The sequence below is a fragment of the Cervus canadensis genome, chromosome 2 (assembly GCF_019320065.1).
Source record: "Cervus canadensis isolate Bull #8, Minnesota chromosome 2, ASM1932006v1, whole genome shotgun sequence".
NCBI classification, from domain to species: domain Eukaryota; kingdom Metazoa; phylum Chordata; class Mammalia; order Artiodactyla; family Cervidae; genus Cervus; species Cervus canadensis.
The window spans coordinates 79,182,925-79,203,780 of NC_057387.1; the positions used below are offsets into that span (position 1 = coordinate 79,182,925).

The following is a 20,856-nucleotide window of genomic DNA, read 5'->3' on the forward strand; positions in this document are numbered from 1 at the left end:
AAGATGCTCAACATCACCAATCATCAGAAAAAAGAAAACCAAAACCACAGAGACAGCACTTTACGCCTGTCAGAATGTCTATTGTCAAATTGAAAGTGAAGGTGCTTAGTCGTTGTCTGACTCTTTGTGACCCCATGAAGCCTACCAGGCTTCTCCGTCCATGGGATTTTCCAGGCAAGGGTACCGGAGTGGGTTGCCATTTCCTTCTCCAGGGGGCTCTTCCTGACCCAGGGATCGAACCCCGGTTTCCCGCATTACAGGCAGACGCTTTACCCTCTGAACCACCAGGGAAGCCCAAAGACCACAAATAATAAATTGGCAAGACTAGGGAGAAAAGGGAACCCTAGTACACTGTTGGTTGGAATGGAAATTGACACTGCTGTAATGGAAAACAGTACAGAGCAATGTAAGTGTCCATCAACAGATGAATAGATAAGGACTTCCTTGATGGTCCAGTGGCTAAGACGCTGTGATTCCAATGCAGGGGTTCCATCCTTGGCTGGGGAACTAGATCCTATTAAAGATCCTGCATGCTGAAACAAGGATAGAAGATTCTGTGTGCTGTGACTAAGACCCAGCACAGCCAAATAAATAAATAAAAATAAATATTTTAAAAACCTCATTTTATTTTAAAACAAAAGAATCCTTGACTTAAAAAAAAAAACAAAAAACACACGAATGGACAAAGAAGATGGACACAATAAAATACTATTCAGTCATAAAAAATTTGCAATTTTTGCAAAACTTTGCATCTACATGAATGGACCTAGAGGATATTATGCTTAGTAAAGTAAGTCAGAGAAAAATACATACTGTTATGTTTTCACTTATACATAGGAACTAAAAAATAAATGAATGGATATAACAAAACATAAACAGACTCATTGATACAGAGAACTAGATTATCAACAGGGGGATGGGAAGGGGGGAGGTACGAGAAAGGGGAAAGGGATTAAGTACAAACTCCTGGGTATAAGATAAATAAAATACAAGGATGTCATATACAAGACAAGGAATATAGCCAATATTATATGATGACTTTAAATGGAGTATATGTTGTACACCTGAAGCTAATACTAAGACATTGTAAATCAACTATATTTCAATTAAAAAAATTAATTAAAACAAAAGAGGAGAGGACAAGATGGCAGAGGAGTTGGTGGATGTGCAGTACATCTCTCTTCACAGATACATCAGGAATACACCTTCAGACACAGAAATGCATGTAGAACACCAGCTGAGAGCGGACAGGAGTACCTGACCAGTGGAAAAGAATATATAGAACCACGCAAAACTCAGTAGGATGAAGGAACTAGGGGGAAAAACAGGAGTGTTAGTAGGACTGGACCTGCCCTCAGCGGGTGGGGGAACTGAAGCAGTGGTCTGATCCCTACAGCAGGGCAATTGTCTGAGTCAGAGGAGAAACATTTAAGGCTGAGAGTGAAACAGCTGATCTGTGGTGGCCTAAATGGAATGAGAATCAGACAATCCTTGCCGCAGCTATACATATGCTGGGCAGGAATGCAGGTCTCTTGGAAGGGGCAGAGGCTAGGAGCTGGAGTTTCAGGACTGTGGAGCAATCCCAGCTCAAGGGCTGCTGTTGACTGCGGAGAGATGGATCGAGGGGATGTGAGGGAGGAGATCGTGGTGGGAAATGCCTGTGGAGGAAAGCCAGGCAGCCACGGAAGCAAGGCGATACTGCTGAGTCACGTGTAGGGGCTGGAGCCATCACCATAGCCTCTCTCTCTCCAAACGCCACCATAGGCAGCTGAACAATAGAGAGGCTGGCCCATCAAACGCCTGAGGCACTGAACTACAGAGGAGGACCCCACCCAGAGTGCCCCTTTAAATGCCTGATGTGCCGATCTACAGGAAAGGACCCTAGCCAAGGGGACCCCTCTATGTGCCTGATGCACAGAACAACAAAGAAGGACCCCAGACAAGGGAGCCCTCTAAGTGCCAGAATGGGTGGAGCTACGGAGAAAGACTGGCCAAAGAGGCCTTCTGACCGCCAGCTACAAGAGGCTCGAAAACAGACTCTGACAGGGCCATAAGTCCTGCCCTGGAGGCGGTCTGTGTCCCTGAACACCTGGTGCCCCCAGGGTCCCTGCAAGCCAAGCAGCTGCACCACCTTCATGCTCAACTCTCACTGGGGCAGGGCTGCCACAGGCAACAACAACAAAAAAGTCTTGTGTTTATGCGCGCAGGGTCCCTTAGGTCCTGTCAGACTCTGTGACCCTGTAGCCTGTAGCCTGCCAGGCCTCTCTGTCAGAGAGGGGCTTCTCCAGGCAGGAATACTGAAGCATATTGGCCAGGACTGGTTGCCATACCCTTCTAGAGCACTGTATTTCCTGCTGCCCTAGCCACCAACCCCCCTGAGTACCTGGTGCCGCCAGAACCCCTGTGACCCAGCAGCTGCACCACCTCCACACCTGGCCCTCTCAGGGGCAAACCCAAGCCCTCCAGGGCAGCCTCAGGAGCAAACCCCAGTGGATGAGCCACATGCAGAAGTGGAAATAAAACCACAGTTGAAACCCAGGGGCAGTGTGGCTAAGGAAGAAGACCCAAAACCGTCCCACCAGCTGCAGATTAAATCCTCGTGATCAACTAAACAGATTCTGTATCCATGGAATATATAAAAGGCCATTGAGAGCTCCCACAAAAGAAAACACACTAGCTCTGATAGCTGTGGACATTGCAGGCAAGAACACACGGGAGTAGGACCAGATTAGAATCTGAGCTGCCCCCACAGCAGGTCAGAGATCAGCACAGTGTTGGAGGGCATCCTGGGGAGGTGAGGTGGACTGTGACTCCCAGCGAGGGAAAGGACTCTGACAGCAGTGATTCAAGGAAAACATTTATTATTCTTATTTTCTGTCTTGTTCTGTAGATTCTTTTGGATTCCTCCCTCCCCCTCACTTTTCCCCCCATCTCTGTTGTAGTTGACAATTTTATTGGCACTAAGAAATCCAATTAAGATTTTGAGCTTTTTTTTTTTCTTTTTCCTCAGTCACATTTTTTATTGTTGTTATAAACCTCTGCCTCTACGATGGGCTTTTGCAGTTCTGTGGAGTTTTCCTCTTTTTTTTTTTCTTTTCTCTTTTTTTAATTTTAGTTTTTTAAACCTATTATTTTTTCTACATTTATTCTGTTTGCTTTTCCTACTATTCTTTTCCCCTTGCAGTTAATCTTTAACGTATATAAATCTTCTTTATCTACCTCTATTCAACTTTGCATATCTATTCTTGCTTTTCTTTCTCTCCTTTCCTCTCAACATATTTGTTAATTTTATTTTCATTGCTTTATTCCCCAGTTGGCAACTTGCTTTAGTTTTGTTTTCCAGATTGTGCTTTAATTAGTTTTGTTCTGGTAGATATAATTTTTGGTTTCCCTTGTTTGCTGGGTCAATCTATTGTACTTAATTTCTGTTGGACTGTTTTGATTTTGCTTATGGGTGTGTATGTATATGTGTATATTCAATCACACTTTCTACTGTTGTTATAAACCTCTGCCTCTACACTGGGCTTTTGCAGTTCTGTGGAGTTTTCCTTTTTATCCCCCTTTTTTCTTTCTTCTTCCATTTTTTTCTCTTTTTTATAGTTTTAATTTTTAATTTTCTTAAACCTATTATATTTTTTCTTCACTTGCCTTTCCTACTGTTCTTTTCCCCTTGCAGTTAATCTTTAATGTATATAAATCTTCTTCATCTACCTCTATTTAACTTTGTATATCTATTCTTTCTTTCTTTTCTTTCTTTCCTTTCCACTCAACATATTTGTTAGTTTTGTTTTCATTACTTTATTCCCCACTTGGCACCTTGCTTTAGTTTTGTTTTCCAGTTTGTGCTTAAGTTAGTTTTGCTCTTAACTGGTAAATATAATTTTTTATTTCCTTTGTTTGCCAGGTCAATCTACTGCTTTATTTTTGTTGGACTGTTTTCACTTTGCTCATAGGTGTATATGTGTATATTCCATTATTTTAATTATTATTTGCCTGATTTTCTAACTGCCGTTTGCTTGGGGTTCATCTTTGGCTTCTCATTTTTGGATATTTGTTTTACTCTCCCTTAATGTCATAACAAACCACTTGCGGAATCTTCGTTCCTGACCAGAGATCAAACCCTGAGCCTTTGAAGTGGGGGAACTGACTCCAAGACCCTAGACTACCAGAGAACTAACCCTAGGGAATATCAAATAGTGAGAACTCACACAAAGGAAACCACTTGAATACAAGACCTGGCATCACCCAACCGCCATAGCACCCTGTGCAGGATACCTCATCTAAACAACAAACAAAACAAAAATACAAACCCAGTCATCAGCAGACAGGAGTACCATCTCACTCAGCCTTGCCCATCAGAGGAAAAATAAACAAACAAAAACTCAGCACAAATCTCACCCTATACGAAGCTCACACAAACCACTGGACCAACCTTAGGAGAGCAGAAACCTAAAGGAAGAAAGAATGCAACCTTCTTCAAGGGAAGAATTCAACTTTCCTTGAAGCCTGGGAAAAGGAGGCCTCAAACACAATAACTAAAAAAAAAAAAAAGAAAGAAAAGTCAGAGAAATACTGCACAATGAAGGAACAAACCAGAAACATAGAGGTTCAAATAAATGAAGAGGAAATAGGAAAATTACCTGAAAAATAATTCAGAATAATGATAGTAAAGATGATCAAAAACCTTGAAAACAAAAATGGAGAAAATGTAAGAATCAATTAACAAAGACCTAGAAGAATTAAAGAGTAAATGTACAGAGACAAACAACACAACTACTGAAATTAAAAATATCCTAGAAGGAATCAATAGCAGAATATCTGAAGCAGAAGAACAAATCAGTGAGCTGGGAGATAAAATGGTGGAAATAACTTCTGAAGATCAAAATAAAGTAAAAAGAATGAAAAGAGCTGAGGATCATCTCAGAGCCCTCTGGGACCATATCAAATGCACCAACACTCAAATTATAGGGGTCCCAGAAGAAGAAGAGAAAAAAAGGGTATGAGAAAATTTTTGAAGATTATAGTTGAAAATTTCCCCATCGTGGAAAAGGAAATAGCCAATCAAGTCCAAAAGGCACAAAGAGTCCCATACAGGATAAACCCAAGGAGAAACACGCCAAGACACATACTAATCAAACTAACAAAGACTAAACACAAAGAAAGAATGTTAAAAGCAGCAAGGGAGAAGCAACAAGTAACATACACAGGAAACCCCATACGCTTAACAGCTGATCTTTCAGCAGAAACTCTGCAGGCCAGAAGGGAATGGCAGGATATATTTAAAGTACTGAAAGGGAAAACAACCAAGATTACTGTACCCAGCAAGGATCTCATTCAAAATCGATAGAGAAATAAGAAGCTTTTCAGACAAGCAAAAGTTAAGAGAATGCAGTACCACCAAACCAGCTTTACAACAAATGTTAAAGGGACTTATATAGTCAAGAAATACAAGAGAAGAAAAAAGATCTACAAAATCAACCCCAAACAATTACAAAATGGCAATAGGAACACATATATCAATAATTACTTTCAACGTAAATGGATTAAATGCTCCAACCAAAAGACACAGACTGGCTGAATGGATACAAAAACAAGACCCATATATAAGCTGTCTACAAGAAATCCACTTCAGACCTCAAGACACATATAGACTGAAAATGAGAGGATGGAAAAACATGTTCCATGCAAATGGGAAGCAAAAGAAAGCTGGAGTAGCAATCCTCTTATCAGACAAAATAGACTTTAAAATAAAGATTACAAGAGATAAGGAAGAACACTACATAATGATCAAGGGATCAATGCAAGAGGAAGACAGAACAAATATAAATATCTATGCACCCAACATAGGAGCACCTCAATACACAAGACAAACACTAACAGACATAAAAGGAGAAATTGACAGTAACACAATAATAGTAGCAGATTTTAACACCCCACTCACACCAATGGACAGATCATCAAAACAGAAAATTAATAAGGAAACATAAGTCTTAAATGATACATTGGATGAGATGGATCTCATTAATATTTTCGGGACATCCCATCCAGATGCAGAAGAATATACCTTCTTCTCAAGTGGAACATTCTCCAAGATAGACCACATCTTGGGTCACAAATCAAACCTCAGTAAATTTAAGAAAATTGAAATTGTAACAAGTATCTTCTCTGACCACAATGCTATGAGACTAGAGATCAATTACAAGAAAAAAACTTTAAGAAACACAAACACATGGAGATTAAACAACATGTTTCTAAATAACCAACAGGTTACTGAAGAAATCAAAAAGGAAATAAAAACATTTCTAGAAACAAATGACAATGAAAACATGACAACTCAAAACTTCGGGGATGCACCAAAAGCAGTTCTAAGAGGGAAGTTTATAGCAATACAATCCTATCTCAAGAAACAAGAAAACCATCGAATAGACACCTAACTTTACATCTAAAGAAACTGGAAAAAGAAGGGAAAAAAACCCAAAATTAGTAGAAGGAAAGAAATCATAAAGATCCAAGCAGAAATAAATGAAAAAATGAAAGAAACAATAGTAAAGATTAATAAAATTAAAAGCTGGTTCTTTGAGAAGATAAAGTTGACAAACCCTTAGCAAGACTCATCAAGAAAAAAAGAGAGAAGAATCAAATCAACAAAATTAGAAATGAAAAAGGAGAGGTTATAACAGACAATGCAAAAATACAAAGTATTATAAAGGACTATTATGAACAACTATATTTCCAGTGGTCATGTATGGATGTGAGAGTTGGACTGCGAAGAAAGCTGAGCGCCATAAAATTGATGCTTTTGAACTATGGTGTAGGAGAAGACTCTTGAGAGTCCCTTGGACTGCAAGGAGATCCAACCAGTCCATCCTAAAGGAGATCAGTCCTGGGTGTTCATTGGAAGGACTGATGCTGAAGCTGAAACTCCAGTACTTTGGCCACCTCATGTGAAGAGTTGACTCATTGGAAAAGACCCTGATGCTGGGACGGATTGGGGGCAAGAGGAGAAGGGGACAACAGAGAATGAGATGGTTGGATGGCATCACCGACTTGGTGGGCATGGGTTTGAGTAAACTCCAGGAGTTGGTGATGGACAGGGAGGCCTGGCGTGCTGCGATTCATGGGGTCACAAAGAGTCAGACACAACTGAGCGACTGAACTGACTGACTGATATGACAATAAAATAGATAACCTGGAAGAAATGGACAGATTCTTAGAAAAGTTCAATCTTCCAAGACTGAACAAGGAAGAATTAGAAATTATGAACAATCCAACTACAAGCACTGAAATTGAAGCTGTGATCCAAAATGAGCCAAAAAACAAAAGCTCAGGACCAGATGGCTTCACAGAAGAATTCTATCAAACATTTAGAGAAGCACTAATGCTTATCCTTCTAAAACTCTTTCAAAAATCACAGAGGAAGGAACACTTCCAAATTCATTCTACAAGGCCACCATCACCCTGATACCAAAACCAGACAAAGACAACACAAAAAAAGAAAACTACAGGCCAATATCACTGACGAACATAGATGCAAAAATCCTCAATAAAATTCTAGCAAACAGAATTCAGCAACACATCAAAAAGCTCATACACCATGATCAAGTTGGGTTTATTCCAGGGATGCAAGGATTCTTCAATATACACAAATCAATCAATGTGATACAACATATTAACAAATTGGAAGATAAAAAGCATATGATAATCTCAATAAGTGTATAAAATGCCTCTGACAAAATTCAGCACCCATTTATGATTAAAACTCTTAAAAAAATGGGCATAGAAGGAACCTACTTCAACATGGTAAGGCCATATATGATAAGCCTATAGCAAAAAATATTCTCAATGGTGAAAAACTGAAAGCAATCCCCCTAAGTTCAGGAACAAGACAAGGGTGTTCACTTTCACCATTATTATTCAACATAGTTCTGGAAGTCCTGGCTATAGCAATCAGAGAAGAAAAAGAAATAAAAGGAATCCAGATCAGAAAAGAAGAAGTCAAGCTCTCACTGTTTGCAGATGACATGATACTGAATATCAGTTCAGTTCAGTTCAATCGCTCAGTCATGTCTGACTCTTTGCAACCCCATGAATCGCAGCATGCCAGGCCTCCCTGTCCATCACCAACTCCTGGAGTCTACCCAAATCCATGCCCATAGAGTTGGTGATACCATCCAGCCATCTCATCCTCTGTCATCCCCTCTTCCTCCTGCCCCCAATCCCTCCCAGCATCAGAGTCTTTTCCAATGAGTCAATTCTTTGCATGAGGTGGCCAAAGTACTGGAGTTTCAGCTTCAGCATCAGTCCTTCCAATGAACACCCAGGACTGATCTCCTTTAGGATGGACTAGTTGGATCTCCTTGCAGTCCAAGGGACTCTCAAAGAGTCTTCTCCAACACCACAGTTCAAAGCATCAATTCTTTGGCGCTCAGCTTTCTTCACAGTCCAACTCTCACATCCATACATGACCACTGGAAAAACCATAGCCTTGACCAGACGGACCTTTGTTAGTAAAGTAATGTCTCTGCTTTTTAATGTGCTATCTAGGTTGGTCATAACTTTCCTTCCAAGGAGTAAGTGTCTTTTAATTTCATGGCTGCAGTCACCATCTGCAGTGATTTTGGAGCCCAAAAAAATAAAGTCTGACACTGTTTCCACTGTTTCCCCATCTATTTCCCATGAAGTGATGGGACCAGATGACATGATCTTAGTTTTCTGAATGTTGAGCTTTAAGCCAACTTTTTCACTCTCCTCTTTCACTTTCATCAAGAGGCTTTTTAGTTCCTCTTCACTTTCTGCCATAAGGGTGGTGTCATCTGCGTATCTGAGGTTACTGATATTTCTCCGGGCAATCTTGATTCCAGCTTATGCTTCATCCAGCCCGGCGTTTCTCATGATGTACTCTGCATAGAAGTTAAATAAGCAGGGTGACAATATACAGCCTTGACGTACTCCTTTTCCTATTTGGAACCAGTTTATTGTTCCATGTCCAATTCTAACTTGCTTCCTGACCTGCATACAGGTTTCTCAAGAGGCAGGTCAGGTGGTCTGGTATTCTCATCTCTTTCAGAATTTTCCACAGTTGATTGTGATCCACAGAGTCAAAGGTTTTGGCGTAGTCAATAAAGCAGAAATAGATGTTTTTCTGGAACTCTCTTGCTTTTTCGATGATCCAGTGGATGTTGGCAATTTGGTCTCTGGTTCCTCTGCCTTTTCTAAATCCAACTTGAACATCTGGAAGTTCATGGTTCACATATTTGCTGAAGCCTGGCTTGGAGAATTTTGAGCATTACTTTACTAGCGTGTGAGATGAGTGCAACTGTGTGGTAGTTTGAGCATTCTTTGGGATTGCCTTTCTTAGGGATTGAAAAGAAAACTGACCTTTTCCAGTCCTGTGGCCACTGCTGAGTTTTCCAAATTTGCTGGCATATTGAGTGCAGCACTTTCACAGCATCATCTTTCAGGATTTGAAATAGCCAAACTGGAATTCCATCATATCTACTAGCTTTGTTCATAGTAATCCTTTCTAAGGCCCACTTGACTTCACATTCCAGGATGTCTGGCTCTAGGTGAGTGATCACACCATTGTGATTATATGAGTTGTGAACATCTTTTTTGTACAGTTCTTCTGTGTATTCTTGCCACCTCTTCTTAATATCTTCTGCTTCTGTTAGGTCCATACCATTTCTGTCCTTTATTGAACCCATTTTTGCTTGAAATGTTCCCTTGGTATCTCTAATTTTCTTGTAGAGATCTCTAGTCTTTCCCATTCTGCTGTTTTCCTCTATTTCTTTGCGTTGATCGCTGAGGAAGGCTTTCTTATCTCTCCTGGCTATTCTTTGGAACTCTGCATTCAAATGGGAATATCTTTCCTTTTCCCCTTGCTTTTCGCTTCTCTTCTTTTCACAGCTATTTGTAAGGCCTCGTCAGACAACCATTTTGCCTTTTTGCATTTCTTTTCCATAGGAAACCCTAAAGATAGTATCAGAAAATTACCACAGCTAATCAGTGAATATAGCGAAGTTGCAGGAGACAAAATCAATACACAGAAATCACTTGCATTTTTATATACTACCAATGAAAATTCAGAAAGAGCAATTAAGGAATCAATTCCATTCACCACTGCAACAAAAAGAATTAAATACTACAAATAAACTTATCTAAGGAGATGAAAGAACTGTATACAGAAAACTGTAAGACACTAATGAAAGAAATCAAAGATGACATAAACAGATGGAGAGATTCCATGCTCCTGGGTAGGAAGAACCAATATTGTGAAAATGACAATACTACCAAATGCAATCTACAGATTTAATGCAATCCCTATCAAATTACCAATGGCATTTTTTCACAGAACTAGAACATAAAATTTCACAATTCATATGGAAACACAAAAGACCCCAAATAGCCAAAGCAGTCTTGAGAAAGAAGAAGGAAGCTGGAGGAATCAAGCTTCCTGACTTCAGGTTATACTACAAAGCTACAGTCATCAGGACAGCATTGTACTGGCACAAAAACAGACATACAGACCAATGGAACAACATAGAAAGCCCAGAAATAAACCCATGCACCTATGGGTGCCTTATTTCTGACAAAGGAGGCAAGAATATACAATGGGGCAAAGACATCCTCTTCAATAAATGGTGCTGGGAAAACTGGATAGCTACATCTAAAAAAATGAAATTAGAACACTTCCTAACACCATGTACAAAGATAAACTCAAAATGGACTAAAGACCTAAATGTAAGACCAGAAACTATAAAACTCTTAGAGGAAAACATAGGCAGAACACTCAGAATGACATAAATCAAAGAAAGATCTTCTATGACCCACTGAGAGTAATGGAAATAAAAACAAAAGTAAACAAGTGGGACCTGATTAAACTTAAAAAGCTTTTGCACAGCGAAGGAAACTATAAGCAAGGTGAAAATACAACCCTCAGAATGGGAGCAAATAATAGCAAATGCAACAACTGACAAAGGGTTAATTTCCAAAATATACAAGCAGCTCTACAACTCAATACCAGAAAAACAAATAACCTAATCAAAAAGTGGGAAAAAGACCTAAACAGACATTTCTCCAAAGAAGACATACAGATGGCTAACAAACACATGAAAAGATGCTCAACATCACTCATTATTGCTGCTGCTGCTGCTGCTGAGTCACTTCAGTCGTGTCCGACTCTGTGTGACCCCAAGGACAGCAGCCCACCAGGCTCCTCTGTCCATGGGATTCTCTAGGCAAGAACACTGGAGTGGGCTGCCATTTCCTCCTCACTCATTATTAGAGAAACGCAAATCAAAACTACAGTGAGATATCACCTCACACTGGTCAGAATGGTCCTCATCAAAAGGTCTACAAACAATAAATGCTGGAAAGGGTGTGGAGAAAAGGGAACACTCTTGCACTGTTGGTGGGAATGTAAATTGATACAGCCACTATGGAAGTCGGTATGGAGATTCCTTAAAAAGTAGGAGTAAAACCAATCCCACTCCTAGGCATACACCCTGTGGAAACCAAAATTGAAAGAGACACCTGCATCCCATTGTTCATTGCAGCACTATTTACAATAGCTAGAACATGGAAGCAACCTAGATGTCCATCGACAGATGAACAGATAAAGAAGTTGTGGTACATATACACAATGGAATATTACTCAGCCATAAAAAGGAACACATTGGAGTCAGTTCTAATGAGGTGGATAAACCTAGAACCTATTATACAGAGTGAAGTGAGTCAGAAAGAGAAAGATAAATACCATATTCTAACACATATATAAGGAATCTAGAAAAATGGTACTGAAGAATTTATTTATAGGGCAACAGTGGAGAAACAGACAGAGAATAGATTTATGGACATGGGGAGAGGGGAGGAGAGGGTGAGATGTATGGGAAGAGTAACATGGAAACTTACATTACCATATGTAAAATAGATAGCCGACGGGCATTTGCTGTGTGGCTCAGGAAACTCAGACAGGGGCTCTGCATCAACCTAGAGGGGTGGGGTGGGAGGGAGATGGGAGGGAGGTTCAAAAGGGAGGGGACATATGTGTACCTATGGCGGATTCATGTTGAGGTTTGATGGAAAACAGCAAAATTCTGTAAAGCAGTTATCCTTCAGTAAAAAATAAAGAAACTTTTTAAAAAATTGAGTTAAAAAAAAAAAAAGAAAAGAAACTGGCCCAAAATAGAGCCACATATGCTAAGCCCTCCAAGGACTTAACACCTAACCTAACTGCAGTTTCAGCCGCTCCTTGAAGTGGAATTTTAAACCAATCAGTCTGGAATTTCCTCATCAAGACCAATCAGAGAATCTACTTGATAAGTCCTGCCTGAAATAATCCACTCTTTTAACTTCCTTGTCCCACCCTCCTTCCTATAAAAGCCTTCCATTTTTGTATAGAACCTTGGAGTACCATTTTATTTGATAAATGGGATGCATCCCAGTTATCATGAATAATAATAATTCATGAATAATAATGAATAGTGATAAATATAATAATTCATGAATAATAATATTCATGAATCATTGAATAAAGACAAACAGACCTTCAAATTTACTCAGTTTAATTTTGTTTAACAATCTCCTCCTTCCCTGCTTTATGTTTTCTTACTACCATTACTATCTAATTAACTACATATATTTTGCCTTGTCTTGTCTTGAAAGTGTGAAAGTGAAAGTCACTCAGTCGTGTCCGACTCTTTGCAACCCTATAGACTGTACAGTCCATGGAATTCTCCAGGCCAGAATACTGGAGTGGGTAGCCTTTCCCTTCTCCAGGGGATCTTCCCAACCCAGGGATTGAACCCAGGTCTCCCACATTGCAGGCAGATTCCTTATCAGCTGAGCCACAAGAGAAGCCCTGTCTTGTCTTATCACTTCATATTAGAATGTGAGGACATGAAGTTTGTCTGTTTTATTCACCACCGTATCCCCCTTATGTAGAACATGTCTACATAGGTGTTCAAGTAATTTTTGATGAATGAAAGAATATCTCTTGATTTCCTATGATTTGCATTTGTTGCTGTTGTTGTTCAGTCGCTCTGTCGTGTCTGACTCTTTGCGACTCCGTGGACTGCAGCATGCCAGGCTTCCTAGTCCTTCACCATCTCCTGGAGCTTGCTCAAGCTCATGTCCATTGAGTCAGTGACGCCATCCAATCATCTCGTCCTCTGCTGTCCCCTTCTCCTGCCTTCAATCTTTCCCAGCATTGGGGTCTTTTTCAATGAGTCAGCTCTTCGAATCAGGTGGCCAAAGTATTGGAGATTCAGCTTCAGCATCAGTGCTTCCAATGAACACCCAGGACTGATCTCCTTTAGGATGGACTGGTTGGATCTCCTTGCAGTCCAAGGGACTCTCAAGAGTCTTCTCCAACACCACAGTTCAAAAGCATCCATTCTTCACTGCTCAGCTTTCTTTACCAGCTCTCACATCCATACATGACTACTGGAAAAACCATAGCTTAACCTAGATGTACCTGTGTCAGCAAAGTTATGTCTCTGCTTTTTAATATGCTGCCTAGGTTTGTCATAGCTTTTCTTACAAGAAGCAAGTGTCTTTTAATTTCATGGCTGCAGTCACCATCTGCAGTGATTTGGGAGCCCCAAAAATAAAGTCTATTATTGTTTCCATTGTTTCCCCATCTATTTGCCATGAAGTGATGGGACCAAATTCCATAATCTTAGTTTTTTGAATGTTGAGTTTTAAGTCAGGTTTTTCACTCTCCTCTTTCACCTTCATCGAGAGGTTCTCAAGTTCTTCTTCACTGATTCGCATTTAGATGGCCCCAAACAAAAGTATGGCACAAACAAAAAGTGGTACAGTGGTAAAGAATCTGCCTGCCAAAGTAAGAGATGCAGATTTGATCCTTGGGTCAGAAAGATCCACCAGGACAGGAAATGACAATCCACTCCAGTATTCTTGCCTGGGAAATCCCATAGATGGAGCAGCCTGGCAGACTACAGTCCATGGGGTCAAAAAGAGTCGGACATGACTGAGGGACCGAGCACGCACACAAACAGAAGTATAGATCTGACATGTAAATAATCAGTTATATCTCTATTCTGCAAAATACTGCAAAGAATTAAGAAATATGGTATAGCTCTGATAGAATGAAGATCTGAAGTTGTTTTTGCCACTTAAATGGTACTATGCTTAAGTTTCAGTTTTTTCACCTGCTAAACAGGATTCATAAAAAACCTGCCTTGTCTGCTTATTCTGGAATTGTCTTCTACCTCAACTAGTTATCAGAACTTCTTTCTCAAGGGCTCCTGGGCTACCCTTGCTTCTGTTCTAGATGATATTAGCACACAAGGACAGAGTGAGTTCCTTAGACAGCAAGGAGGTCAAACCAGTTAATCCTAAAGGAGAACAACCTTGGATATTCCTTGAAAGGACTGATGCTGAAGCTGAAGCTCCAATACTTTGGCCATCTGATTTGAATAGCCAACTCACTGGACAAGACCCTGATGCTGGGCAAGACTGAGGGCAAGAGGAAAAGGGGTGACAGAGGATGAGATGGTTGGATGGCATCATCGACTTAATGGACATGAGTTTGAGCAAACTCCAGGAGATAGTGAAGGACAAGGAAGCCAAGCGTGCTGCAGTCCATGGGTTCACAAAGAGTCAGACAGGACTGAGAGACTGAACAGCAACAATGCGGTGAAAGGACTTTACTTAACAGCAGTTCAAGAGCTGAATTGGATTGCAGTTTCAGGATAAGCCAACACCTCTGTTGGTTCGGCATGACTACCGAATTAGGAATAAGTAAGCTTAGTTGCATCTGCTAATAGAATACTTAGAAAGGAAAGCCACAGGCTGGCCCTGGCTGGATCAGAACACATTTGGGGTAAGCAGACTATTCTGGGGGAAAACACTGTTTTGCATAAGTTATAAGATCTTCTGGAAATACTATCATATAAAGAATTAATGAATTGGGGGTATATTTAGCATAAACAACAAAAAGGAAAATGACAAACTGTCCTCTACACTTCCCACCAGTTTTTTTTTCCTCTCCTCCCCAGCAAGTGTAGTGGAGGAATTGTCTTTGCATGTGACTTAAGTGATCCTACCTACCCTCAGCCTACATCATTTTCAAAAGCCCACTCCATTCCAGTTGCCAGCCCCACTGTCTGACCCAGACTTCATGACCCCATCTCTGGCTTTCCTCCTGCTGCTGGGCCCCTCTTCTGTCTCTGCTAGTCTACACACCCCTCATGGCTCAGGCCTGGCTGCTTCCCACTTGTACACTCAGGGTCGAGGGTACAGCATCCACACTCCCAAAGCTTTAAATTCCAATGATGTGCTGATAATTCCCAGCTTAGTTTGTTGCCTCCAATTGCCAACTCAATATTTGCATTTTAATACCTCAAAGCCTTATTAAAATTAATACAACCAAATCCAAAATTCTTGATCCAACCACCAAATCCCTTCAACTTATTTTCCTTTTAGTTTTCCTCTTCGGAGTAGATAGCACCTCCAGCTGCCTAATTAGAAACCCACTAGGCATAATCTTGAAAATACCTGATTGCTGGCTGCTGACTGCCCAGCTGGAAAGGTGCTAGGATGCTAACCATACTGATGCTTATTCTGAATAATCTACCACCAAATCCTCTGGACTCTGCCTCCAAAATACTCCTCAAGTCTGCTTTCTTTTCATCTCCCTAGTGACCATCCTAATTCAATCCATCATCATTGGCTGCCTTTTACCTGGAATCCCCACTTACTCTCTTCTACACAATAGCCAGTTATTGTTTGAAATATAAAATGGATAATGACCCTCCCCTGCTTAAATCCTTTCAGTGGTCTCTCTTTGTACATGGAATAACATTAAGACTCCCTAATTATACAAGTGTCCTTCCCAGAATTACTCCTCTAATCCCATCTATATCATCCCTTCCTCCCCACATTCCACAGTTCTTTCTGCCTGGAGTCCCTCCCCCCACCCAACCACCCCCTGAAGCCAAACCAGTTGGCCTGGCATCAGCTTAAAAGTCACTTCTATTATACCAAACTTCTTTGATTACCTATGTTTAATTTTTCCTGTTTTCTTCTCTGTAGCACTCTGAATATTCCTCACAAATTGTCATGATATCAATACATATTTGTATGATTGTTAACAGTCTTTCCAACGAGTCCATCCTAAAGGAAATCAGTCCTGAATATTCATTGGAAGGACTGATGCTAAAGCTGAAACTCCAATATTTGGCCACGTGATGCAAAGAACTGACTCATTGGAAAAGACCCTGATGCTGGGAAAGATTGAAGGCAGGACGAGAAGGGGATGACAGAGGATGAGATGGTTGGATGGCATCACCGACTCAATGGACATGAGTTTGAGTAAACTCCGAGAGTTGGTGATGAACAGGGAGGCTTGGCGTGCTGCAGTCCGTGGGGTCGCAAAGAATCGGACACGACTGAGTGACTAAACAGACTGAACAGTCTGTCCCACCCAATCACAGGATTCAGGAGGATAAGGACAGCTACTAAGTGTGAAGGTACCTGGCATACAGCAATTGCTTAATAAACATTTTTGGAATGAATAAGTGAATAAACCTAAAACCTTCTTAAGGAATAGAGCACATGGGGTTTGATTTTCTGAATTTCCACAGAACAGAGTGAGATTGGTTTGGGGTCTTTTTAAGAAGAAAAAAGTCTAGCAACTAAGGCAGTTACAGAATGAAAGGCTCAGCTGGTTAGGACATGAGCCCCCGCAAAGCAAGCACTCAAGTAGAGACTCAAACTGTATGGATTTAGGATATGGTGAAGGGGATTCCCATGTTGTAGTTGTTGTTGTTCAGTCGCTAAGTCATGTCTGATTCTTTTGTGACCCTGTGGATGGTAGCCCGCCAGGCTCCTCTGTCCATGGGATTCTCCAGGCAAGAATACTGCAGTGGGCTGCCATGCTCTCCTCCTCCAGGGGATCTTTAGGACCCAGGGACCGAACCTGCATCTCTTATGTCTTCTGCATTGGCAAGTGGGTTCTTTACCACTTAGTGTCACCTGGAAAACCCATGTGGTGTGAGGCAAATCACCTGGTGAAAGAGTGCAGACCTGGTCTTGGACCCTCACACCAGGAGATATGCCTCATCTGCATATAATGAACTAGAGTCTACACATGGAACCAGGAAGAGTGAAGGGCAGAGAGTCAAACAAGCAGCTAAAAGCAGAGCTGAACTTCACAGTGGGTGCTTAGCAACAGGAAGGAAAGATGCACCCTTCCCCCCCAGTAGTACATGGATAAGGTTTGGGAAGTAGGAAATACACACTCTATGGATGCTCTAGGAAGAAAGCTTTTGAACTTTAATAAACTTTCAGGATCTCATATAAATTGTGAAACCGAAGTCATAGTTCTATTTGGGTAAAGGTTAAATATTTTATCTAGCTAGAAAATACAAAAACATTTGGCAGCACCATCTCACAGGGTGGTAAGACCTCTTGCTTGATCCCTACCCTGAAATAAAAGGGCCTTGGGACAACTGATAATATTAAATCCTAGGAGCAACTTAGGATCCCCCAGCTCCTGCCTATTTTTCAGAAGTGGAATACAAGGGGCTGGATAGGAAATGGGAAGGATTTTCACTGATAGTTTGGTCTTTTGCAGAGAAACAGAGATAAGCCCATCATCCCCAGAATGACTTGATAGCCCCAAGGCATCTGCATCAACAATCTTGGTCTTAAGAGTTGATTGGTCTCCCAGACTTGTAGAAGGGGATAATCTGATCTTGGAAAGGTATGCTCAGCTAGATACAAGTTTGAGGAGACAGAGTCCTGGTCTGAGTCTTGGTTCAGCCCTGCTGTCTGAAGTGCTCTTCGCCTAGCAACACCAGGGACCAGGTATGGAGGTAAGACTGGAAGAGGGCTTAATTTGTGTGTTTAACTTGTGAGGAAGGGGAAGGCAAACAGGCTAAGGAAGTTTGCTCTTTTTGTTGTTGTTGTTGTTTAAAGTAAATCTTGAACTACTGGGTGCAAACTTCCATGGTAGGTTCCAAGGACAGCAAATGTGTTCCTCACCCTGCAACAAGCAGGCTGGCCAATGCTGTCACCTAACGTCAGAGGCAGACAGGGACATTCTAGGTGGAGATGGGGTGGGGGAATGGACAGGGATTCTGGGGTAAGGCAGGGAGGCTTTCGGGTCCCGAGCTGATGAGGTCTAAGGTCTGTGCAACCTGAGACAGCCGTGGTGCCTGGAGTCCTTGGACCTGGCGAGGGCGAGCTCCAACTTGTAGGACCCACCCACAACCTATGGTCTGGCCCTTTTACATCACTCAGGTCAGCAACCCTTCCCCTCATCCCTCAGGCCCCCAGGGGCCCGGAGGAGGCAGATGTGCTCTTTGTTCCCACTTACGCTTCACAGTCATTAACCTGGTTCAAAACCTGCAAGTCCTCTAAGTCTCTGTTTCTCCCCATTGTTGCACATGGTGCTGTGATAAGCATCCCAAGAGAGGCTCTTTAAGATGGAGAACTAGATATGGAACTGCTGGGTGATGGGGATACATGTATTAAATTAATAGAGTGTCCTAAGCTGCCATGTGGGTTCACCAGCTTAGACTCACCAGATGCTTAATGGAAGCACTTTGTTTTCTCGTATCTCCACAACCGTGTTAGGGTCAAATATTCAGTAAATGTCTACCTGAGCAGAGGGAGGCCACTGACCCAAAGGAAGAGGAGGAGGAGGTCTCTTCCCCTGAGGAGAGGGAGACCATGGACTTAAAAGAAGAAAAGGAAGCTTCCCTACCTCGGGAGGGGCAGAATATTGACCTGGAGGAAGAGGAGGAAATCACTTCACCTGAGGAGGGGGCGACTTGTGAAAGGAAAGAAGAGGAGGGAGTCACTCCACCTGAGGGCAAGATGTGTGAAATGAAGGATGGGGAAGAGGCCTTATCCTTTCGACTTATGGAACAAAGAGAGACCTGCGAATCCCTGGAAGAGGAAGAACCAATAAGCGTGTTTCCCCCTCCAAATGAATTCTCCCCTCACTCCGTGTTTCCCCCTCCAACTGCCCCAACCCCTCACTCCGTGTTTCCCCCTCCAACTGCCCCAACCCCTCACTCCATGTTTCCCCCTCCAAATGAATTTTCCCCTCCCAGAGCATTTCTCCTTCAATATTTATTTCCTTAGATTTTGTCTCCTCAAAACCTGACCTTAGGAAGGTTTCTGTTCTGATATATTCTCTCTTCATGCCTTACTTAGGTCCTTGTGGCATTTAATAATTTTTTTTGTTAAAAACAAAACTACATTCAATCGGAATTGTATGTTCTATATCAGAACCATGTATGTTGGTACATTTTCTAATTGAATAATAAAACACGTCTTTATTGCATAGACCCTAGGATAAGGACATTTGCTCAAAAACAGGTTTGGGGTGGACTATGTTTTGAAGAATTGAGAAGTGAAAATATGTTCCAGCTAAGTATTTACATTGCATCAAATGTACATCCAGGACATTACAATGTATAAAAGCTTGAGCTTCTTGCCTAGAACTTTCCTGACTTGCTGGTCTTGTAAAGGAATGAGATTAGCCTTTAGTTTTGTTAGGACCCAAATCTTATAATGAGCTTCCCTGGTGGCTCAGGGGCAAAGGATCGTCCTGCAATGCAGGAGACACAGGTTTGATCCCTAGGTCGGGAAGATTCCCTGGAGTAGGAAAGGGCAAACCCACTTCAGTATTCTTGCTTGGGAAATCCCATGGACAGAGGAGCCTGGTAGACTGTAGTCCATGGGGTCACAAAAGAGTTAGGCATGGCTTAGCAATTAAACAACAACAACAAAATCTTGTAGTACTAAACACAAACTCCACACTCATGCCCAACCTGCATCCTAGATCCACAGTACAAATACACTAGAGACAGAGAGAAAGACTGTCAATCAAGTTAAGGTGACCCCTGAGAAAGTCAGCATCTTAAGATGAGGGCACATTATAGAACAATCAAAATGAGCTTGCTTTGTCTCATGCCTGGCATTTGGTGTAACTGAATGGAGTAGAAAGCACATCTGATTAAAGGTTTTATTTAGAATCTAGTGACATTGATTCTAGTAACATCAGAATACACTGATTTTAATGTATCTGTTTTAAAAATATGGTCTGAAGTGTCAAGTGTTTTAAGTTTGGAATCGAGTAAGAAGAAGCCAAGTGACTTGGCCACATCACCATCTCATGGCACACATCTCAAATGCCCCCTAGAAAACCACCACACTTCTAGGATTTTAAGAGGAATTTTAGCATCCTCTGACTTCAAGACAATGTTATTATAATGAGAGTAATAAAGTGCGTGTTAAGTTGTTTCTGTCGTGTGCAACTCTTTGTGAATCCATGGACTGTAGCCCTTCAGGCTCCTCTGCCCATGAGATTCTCCAGGCAAGAACACTGGAGTGCCATTCCTCTTCCAGGAGATCTTCCCAGCCCAGGGATCGAACCCACGTCTCTTAGGTCTCCTGCACTGGCAGGTGGGTTCTTTACCACTAGTGCCACCTGGGAAGCAATGACAGACAGACAGCAATAAAGAATCACTTATTTAATGCTTCCCTGGTAGCTCAGACAGTAAAGAATCTGCCTGCCAATGCAGGAGACCCCAGTACAATCCCTGGTTTGGGAAGATTGACTGGAGGAGGAAAAGGCAACCCACTCCAGTATTCTCCCCTGGGGAATACCATGGACAGAAGAGCCAGGAGGGCTTTAGTCCATGGGGCTGCCAAGAGTCAGACATGACTGAGAGATTAACACTTTCACTTTCCACTTTATTTAATGCTTAACACTTATAATCCACTATTTTCATTAAATGTTACAACTCATTTAATCCTCACAGCAATCTTGGAAGAAAGGAGCAATGATCCAGTTTCCTAGAGGAAGCTGAAGAGCAC

At 41.6% G+C, this 20,856-nt stretch overlaps 2 protein-coding genes across 6 annotated transcripts in view; one reads left to right on the forward strand and one right to left on the reverse strand.

The window, feature by feature from the left end:
* Positions 1-20,856, reverse strand: part of PATJ (PATJ crumbs cell polarity complex component) — a 361,174-nt gene that overhangs the window by 11,768 nt on the left and 328,550 nt on the right. The gene's annotated exons all lie outside the window — the stretch shown is intronic.
* Positions 17,776-19,304, forward strand: LOC122436894 (fibrous sheath CABYR-binding protein-like). Its single transcript, XM_043461138.1, has 2 exons — positions 17,776-17,840; positions 18,604-19,304. Exons 1-2 carry the CDS (start codon positions 17,835-17,837, stop codon positions 19,114-19,116), a joined length of 519 nt encoding a protein of 172 aa, XP_043317073.1. The 5' UTR covers positions 17,776-17,834; the 3' UTR covers positions 19,117-19,304.